This window comes from Acanthochromis polyacanthus, chromosome 18 (genome assembly GCF_021347895.1).
Source record: "Acanthochromis polyacanthus isolate Apoly-LR-REF ecotype Palm Island chromosome 18, KAUST_Apoly_ChrSc, whole genome shotgun sequence".
Taxonomy (NCBI): Eukaryota; Metazoa; Chordata; class Actinopteri; family Pomacentridae; genus Acanthochromis; species Acanthochromis polyacanthus.
The window spans coordinates 2941913-2950027 of NC_067130.1; the positions used below are offsets into that span (position 1 = coordinate 2941913).

General features: G+C 42.3%; 1 protein-coding gene across 1 annotated transcript; it reads right to left on the reverse strand.

The window, feature by feature from the left end:
- Positions 1 to 3366: 3366 nt before the first annotated feature.
- Positions 3367 to 4567, reverse strand: LOC127530948 (low-density lipoprotein receptor-related protein 4-like). Its single transcript, XM_051938940.1, has 4 exons — positions 4370 to 4567; positions 4022 to 4186; positions 3633 to 3878; positions 3367 to 3390 (listed from the first exon to the last, which is right to left on the reverse strand). Exons 1-4 carry the CDS (start codon positions 4565 to 4567, stop codon positions 3367 to 3369), a joined length of 633 nt encoding a protein of 210 aa, XP_051794900.1.
- Positions 4568 to 8115: the final 3548 nt, after the last annotated feature.

Genomic DNA, 8115 nt, shown 5'->3' on the forward strand with positions numbered 1-8115 from the left:
AAACAATGTATTAATAAAAATAAGCTCTACATATTTTTTAAAAAACACGTTGAGTGCAAAAATTAGAAGCAACGGGGTAGCATGGCGAGTTAGGAAACATTTCATGTGTGTTCAACAACTGGACTGAACATAAAGATCTGAAATTAAGGACATCGGGGATTAGAAATGGATTTTTAAATATGCATTTAAAGGGGAACTTTGGTTTTTTTTTTTCAACCTGGGGTCTGTTTTCATGTCATTTCATACATGTGAGTGATGGAGAAATGAATTTTCGACATAGCTCCAGTATTTAGCCAGGCAGGCAGCTTAGCAGCTCAGCTAGCAAAAAGTATGGGGTAACTTGCCCCCCCGTGTCAAAGTCCACCCCAACGTGCTTTTATCCCCACACTGACCGGCTCAGATAGTCTCAATGAGTGTCCCACAACATACTAGAGATGAGAAGTGAACGAAAACCTCCACATTACCTGGTGATCACTCTTTGTTGTGGTCTGTATCCAAATCTCAGGATGCTAGAACGCAAATCTCGTTCCGAAATCGCACAGTTTTGGCACGAGCTATCGCGCGATTTCAGAACGAGATTTGCTTTCCAACATCCTGAGATTTGGATACAGACCAAAGGTTGGAAAAAAAACGAAGTTCCCTTTTAAAGAGTATAGATGAGTGAGAATGAGATGACTGGATAATTAAGTGTGAGAATAGTCTGTGATGCCATCTGCTGCCTGAAGGGGATAAAGAAAAATTAAACCAAGGTGAAGGCTAGAGCTTCTCTGTACAGTTAAAGAAGAAGACGACGAAGAAGATGAAGATGAAGACAAAGAAGGAGAAGAAGAAGACGACAATGAAGAAGATTAAGAGGAAGACGACAACGAAGACAAACAAGAAGAAACTCAAATACTCCTGGCTCCAATTCTTAAAGTGATGGGCTTCTTGTTTACCAACTTACCCAAACGGTTTTAGTGTTAATGACTGCTTTAATTTTTACCATCACACAGCAAGTCTGCTTGACTGTGACTCACTACCTCTGGAGCAGTTTAAAAAAAATCTGTTTATGTGTAGCAACATATTTGGCAGCAGCTTGAAAAGACAAAAAAAGTTTAAAAAGTAAGTGTCCTTGCCTTTATCCAGGGTGACCCAGAAGTGGATGTCTGCAGTGTGAGTGAAGGAGATGAGCGAACCAGGTCCCGTCCTGAACTGTTTATATCCTGATCCATCTACTCCGATGGAGGTGATCACGCCTTCACCTGAGGAGAAAGAAATACAACAGGTACACACTTAAAGTTTGAGTTTACAGTAACTTTTTTAGCATTTGCATGTCTTCTTGCCTCCATCACAAAATTGGAAATCAGTTCTTTTCATAGAGAGGGGGGTTTCTATCAAGTCTCCATCCAATGCAGATGTGCAAACCTGACCCTGCAGATGTTGGAAAACCGCATTCAATGGCAGGGAATCTGGCTGGTGACATTGCTATTCCAGTAAACACTGCAAAGCACCCACAAAAAGGAAGCTAGACTTATCAAACAGAAAGTCTAACCATAAATATTGGCAAAACGTAAAAGTATTCAGTAATATTCCAAGCTTACGGTCCTTGTCTGTGAGGTTTGGTGTAAGTCCTCACCAACGTCAGCCCAGTAGATCGTTGTTCCATTATTGGAGAAGACCAGTGACATTGGGATATGGGACTTCCTCCACAGCACTACTTTGTTACGACCGTCCATCCAGGCGCAGTCCACTTCAGTTTGGCTCTTTCCACCTGCTAAAACTATTGTTGAGTAGCAAAGTTGACCGGTGGGGGGATGCAGCGCGATGGATGTGGTGCTCTGAAAAGGTAAACATGATCTGTGCTTTATTTACCAGAAGAAAAACTTGTAAAAATAAATGGTTAGCAATGAAACTAGCACAAATCAAAGTGAGGAGAAGAAAGAGGATAAATATCTACGCCACTATCTTGGCTTGTTTTTGTTGAGATGATTAAGATTAGTACTGAAGAGTGTTCTAATGTTGTAGTAGTCTTCAGTCTACGCTAACTCCTGAGACAATCCAATCATGCCTTTCAAATTTGGCAGTTTTTCAAAGACATTTTGTACTTGTACTTCAAATAACTGCATATTCAACTTCAGTCACAAGAAATATCAGACTTTCACAGCAAATGCATGTAGAGCAAGCTCAGAATTAAAGCTAAGATGCTGTAAGTGTCGATATGAAAACTCGATGCGATTCGTCTAAATTTTGATGTTTTTATTTCTTAAATGGTTTGATCTATATCATTTAAAAATGACAACTCTGTCAATATATTGTCTTGGCTTATTTACAGCAAAAATTTCAATGCTGCAGGATCAATAAAGGTGTTATCCATCGTCTATTTCTTCTATGTCTTGTCTATCACCTCTACTGTGTCTATCATCTCTATCTTGTCTACCCATCGTCCATCATCTATCTCGTCCATCCCCCCCCGTCCATCCCTCTCCATCTATCGTCTCCATTGTTTCTAGTAAATTATGAGCCTTTAAATTAGAGTGTATATTACAACATCCTTGGCAGGACTGTATTAAATATATTTTGAGAAGAGGGAGGAAAGACTCATGTAAATATTAAAAGTAAAGTTGATGATTGGTGTGCAGAGAGAAGATCCGCTTTAACCTTCAGCGATCCTTGCAGCAGTGAGGTGGTGTAGCCGTCATAACGGGAGGTCACGTGGATATCGGGTCTGCCGTTGCTGCTCCAGTAGAGGTTGGAGGTCACCCAGTCGACCGCCAGAGCCGTGACTGAATCGTCCTGCTGCAACCGAGAAAGTCAGCTTTCACAATCAGAGTTCCACCAGGGAGTGACATTTTTACTGCAGAGCTGCTGGCTCACAAGCAATTAAAAGTTACTAACTGTAGGTTGTCCAAGAGTCTGTGTTTTCATCAGCACTGATCAGAAGTGATTATCAAAGTCGCACTACATGATCGAAAATAGGCCCATATTTGACCACACAGAGAAAACTAAGCTTTGATAGCAAAGTAGTGAAAGAAACCAGAAAGTGCTGACGGCCACGAAACACCACCATCAAAACATCTAGTTAACAGTAGACTGCCAACATCATGACTGGAAACTACTGAACAAAGTTATTTGCACTGTAAGCATGTTTACTCCAGTGTTTAAAGGTACAATATGTGAGATTTTGAACACATACACCAGAAAACAACTGCCTGCAATGTAAAGATAGAGTGGAAAGTGCAGCTGGTGCTTTAGCGACATCTAGTGGTTCAGAATATCACATTCAGCACCTTTAAGATATTCCATTTCCTTTGAAAATTACACATGCCTTCAGTTTCAGCATTTGTCCGAGGGGTGAGAGTCCCTGTCTGGACCTGGAGCTGCCCAGCTTCAGAACGTCCACAGATCCTGGTCCTGAAAAGGCCACATACAGAGCAAGATCCCTGAAGGAAAGATCCAGCCCCAAGGCCTCGTTTGTTCCAGGGAGGGTCAAAGCTCTGCTGTTTGGCATTTTTTTCAGAGCAACACCGTCCCGACGCATGGAGCGCAAGTAAATCTACAAGATGGGATTTAAAAATTAAATGAGCAAGAGAGGAAAGAAAAAGCAGTTGTATCAGTTAAAATGCATCCAACCAGAGAGGACAGCGACCATTCACCTGATAAATCATCCTCTGAGACAAGAGCAGGATGAACGAGGACTCCCGAGGCAGAGAGCAGGTCATGTTGTCCTTGGAGAGCAGCAGCCCCTTTGGGCATCGACACACTGCACTCGGCCCCCTTCCTGCCGGAGATCCTGCTGCTCCAGATCTGGATTTACCTGCCGGGGCCAAAAGGCAGAGATGGGTGCATCGCAGCTGGTCACAAGGGTTGGAGACGGCCGGCTGGGAAAGGGTATGCATCAGCTGGGGAGAGGAAACGTGAAGGTCAAAGCTCATAGCTGTGATAGCGTCTCCATTCGACAGTTAATTTAAGTTGGTACACACAATCTCAGAGTACAAGCCTCTTCTCTGGGAGTGAACCACAAGATTAGAAGGCAAAGACTCACTTTCAGTCCAAACGGCTGCCCTGGTCTCTTCAGAAGAACCTTTTGATCTTTCCCAGTGTTCTTGTCAGCCGAGCGGATGGTTCTTCTCTTGGTGTCAGACCAGAAAAGACGATCATTGAAGACTGCCACAGAAAAAGGGCTTGGAGTTTCAGCTAACTGGAGGATCTAGTGAAAGAAGACCACAACCATCAGTAACGATCAGGGATAACAGGGAAAGTAAATGTCCACTAAACACCACAAAGGTTAACTCGATGTGAAAAAGCCCATTGAAGGTGACCATGCCGTGTCTCCTCCCTGTTAAACTTTAAAATCTTTGCTTTGTAGTTCAACCTTCAAGCATTCTTTCACCTTGACGTTGTCTCCATCCAGAGAGGCCGAGCCAATGCAGCGCATCTTCTCGTCAGCCCAGTACACTCTGTTGTCCAGCAGGTCGTAGGCCAGACTGACCGGCCAGCTCAGGTTTCGGCTCACCACCACCTTCCTCTTTGAACCGTCCATCCCTGAACGCTCGATCTGAGGGGTGCTGCCGATCTCAGACCACAGCATCAACCTGAGAACGTCGATTATGCAAAATGATGAAGGATTTATTCATGGGCTCTACTGCTGCAGCAACATCTGCTTAACAATGCTTCTCTTTGCAGATTTAAAGAGCAACAAAATTGTGTTCTTTTTACAGGTCTACTAGAACAAAACACTATTTTAGTTGCTTTATTATGTGCAATAATATCAATATTGCTGTTTTCTCTGTGATTAACTGAGTGCAATAACAGATGCAGCCCTTCTGTTTGAATGTTAGTACAGTTCTACACACTAATCGAGGAGGAATCGACTCGTTAAGAGTATTTTAAACCAGATCGAGAACTTTACCCTCTATGTGGCAGCAGGACCAGTGAGCTCGGCTGCTCCAGATCTTCACCCAGAACCACAGTGTGCTCCTGAGATTTCAGAGTTTTGTTGCTGAGCTTCACTGCCAGAATCTGGCCGACCAGTCCGTCCACCCAGTACAGGTTCTTACCAACCCAGTCCACTGCAATGAAGTCCGACTTAACGCCTATAAAAAAGAAATTAAAGGTAAACCATTGCCTTCAGTTTCTTATTTTCTTTACGGCTTGTTCACCATTTTTAAAATCAGCAGCATATTTTTTGACAGGAGAATTCCTCAGATACCTTTGATCAGAATCCCTTTGTCTGAGGATTTCACGTCAGCCCAGCGGACGCTCTGGTAGTCGGGACTCAGCCAGTAAACTCTCCGCTGAGCCCAGTGATAATCCAGAGAGAAAACCGGCCGACTGACAGACGAGAAGAGACGCAAAGAGCCACTATGGACTCCCAGCAGTAACAGCTCCGACTGCACCGACGCCAGAAGCAAAGGCTCATCTAGAAACGAAAACACGACCAATCAGGTTTGTTTTGTTATTTCCAGGGTGGGAAACGGATCAATGCAGCTCAAAAAATTAAGCACAAAGCTATTGGCAAAGATTTCTAAAAGGTTTGCCTGGTTTCTAAGCTTTATGCTCACCTAGTTTGACATGCATGAACAAATTCCAAAGTTGTAGCTCATTAGTATATCAGCACTAGAGAAGTTAACGATATTTACCGATCAAAAAATGTCTTTTGTACAATTATAAAAATAAATAAGGCTGTTGATAGAGTGTGAACACAGTGATCAAACAAAAGAGAAACTTAGTAAAACATGGCCACCATTTGTAAACATCTAATTTAAACTTTCTTGACATGCAGCTTCTCATAATAAACATTTTTCTCGCTTAATTGTTTGGTAACATGCTCAGCCAAATGCTAACAGCAGCCTGGCACGTAGAGCACACCTTAATTTATACAAGCAGCGTGCAGTTTAACAGCACCTTTTGTCTTGCAGCTCTTGTTGTCAGGCTCCAGGTAGAAACCAGGGTGGCACTGACAGCTGTAGGAGCCTCTGGTGTTCACACAGGTGTGTTTGCATTCTGAGTGTGACGCTGAATTACACTCATCAATGTCCACGCAGGACGAAGTGTCCGACTGGAGCCGGAAACCTGCACCACAGTAGCACCTCTGGAAAAGAAAAGAAAAAAAAAAAAGACATTTTGAAGTGAAGCATGGGTGTGCTTAGCGTGCTTGACAACGTTCTGCGCACATTTTCAGATGCAGTTCTCTGATTTAACAGGAAAAACCAGCAGGTACTCATCCGTTTCGCACTGACCGGTCCGTTTGGGGTGCTGACACAGCGGTGGTCGCACTGAGGAGGTGATCGACTGGAGCAGTTGCGTTGAACACATCCAACGCCTTCATCTGAGCCGTCGGCACAGTTGAGGAACTTGTTGCACACCAGACTGGGCCCGATACACTCTCCACTGCCGCACTGGTAAAGGTGAGATGGGCATTTTCTCTGGCTGCCTGGAAAGAAGACGTGTGGATTCAGTTATTACACAGGCACACTTCTGAGACTAAAACGCATTTTACAGCACTGGAAAGCATGTCCCTTTCATGTGCATGTTTTTAACACTAAAAATCTGAAAAAGGTTTTTTACACGTGGCTCCTTTCAAAAAGTGTCATTTTTATGCAAAACTGGGAAACTGGCTGAGGAAAATTAGATGGCAGGAATAACAAATACTCTTCCATAATATTCTTACTAGTAAGAATAATAAAAAATCTGAATCAAATACTTTAGGCATGTTGTATCTGTCATTTCTGACCATGTTTTTAGCAATTAAAATTTTAGAAATAATAGAATACTTAGTTTAGTTTAATTTCAAAATCCACAAAGATTCATTTAAAAAAAATGAAAAAAAAGGACTTCGTTTCCTTCTTGTCTTTCAAAAACAAAATAGTTTTCATTGAACATATTTTCTCCCAACAGTGCACTCGTCTTGCTGAGTCTCTGTGGTTCTGAAATTCCCAAGAAGCAACTGCTTTTCATCTGCTTTCTGAATAATAAAAATGCCTAGTAACAGCGAAATCAAATGCTTTATAAACGGCATATTTGTGCATGAAAAGTGAGTTCACCCAGAGAGCCACAGCAGGATAGCAGTTCACACACTGGTCAGGAGCTAAACAGCGGTGAATATTCGGGAAGGCTCACATTTGTCCTCGTCCCTGCCGTTGTGACAGTCCTTCTTCCCATCACACCTCCAGGAAAGAGGAATGCACCGTCTGCCGTCTCCACACTGCCACTGGAACTCCCTGCACTTTGCTGGAGGTGTGTTGCAGCCCTGGATAGAAATTAGAACCGTTAGATCAAATTCATTTTAGTTAAGGCTCCACATTCAGCCCAGTATGATCCCAAGTGGACCGGAGCAGCAAAATCACAGCTTAATAACCACAATTCCATATTTTTTTACCTGTGTTTTAGTGCAAAAAAAAGTACATTCTGAGACAAAAGGCATGAAACAAAAAATAAAATCAGACAAAAAGTTACAAAGGGACCCCAAAAATGGACAAATTACAAAAACGGGATAAAAAAATGACACAAATGAGACCAAAAATGACAAAAGCAAGAAACAAAACAAAGAAATGGACAAAGAACAAAAAACAATATGGAAAATGATACACAAAACAATGAATAAAGCAAAACACAAAATGACAAAAATGAGACAAGCATGTCAAAAAGGAAACAAACCAGAAACAAAACAACAAAAACACAAAACAAACTGACAAAAGTCAGAAAAAAATTTTAAAAAAAGACGAAATCTTAGAAAAATTAGACACTAAATGACAAAGGAACAATCCAGTATTTTACTTTATGATCAAAACAACTTGTCATGGTCTAGAAATTATTTGAAATTTATAGTTTTACTAATTTACAATCTGCAGTTAATGTCTTCTCTGTAATTTTTACACTTTCAGGGCCGGATGGGACCCTCTGTAGGACCACTTTTGGCCCGTGGACCACATGTTGGACACCCTTCATTAGATTATGTTTACAGACCCCTTAATTCTTGCCTCAACGACGCACTTCACTGAACCATTCTCCTCCCCCACCTTCTCATCTGATCCGTCTTTGCAGTCGTCCTCGCCGTCACAGAGCCACTCTTTCTGCAAACACTCGTGGCTGTGTGGACATCGGAGCTGCGACGGGCAGCGAGGGGGCCTTTGGCAG

What these genes read in the sequence shown, in the direction of transcription:
- LOC127530948 (XM_051938940.1), bottom strand. Translation starts at nt 4,567, where the DNA reads ATGCTGTGGTCTGAGATCGGCAGCACCCCTCAGATCGAGCGTTCAGGG. An exon ending in TGGATGGAGACAACGTCAAG is followed by an intron (nt 4,187 to 4,369) that starts GTGAAAGAATGC and finishes TTCTTTCACTAG; the next exon opens with ATCCTCCAGTTAGCTGAAAC. An exon ending in GGCAGCCGTTTGGACTGAAA is followed by an intron (nt 3,879 to 4,021) that starts GTGAGTCTTTGC and finishes TCCTCTCCCCAG; the next exon opens with CTGATGCATACCCTTTCCCA.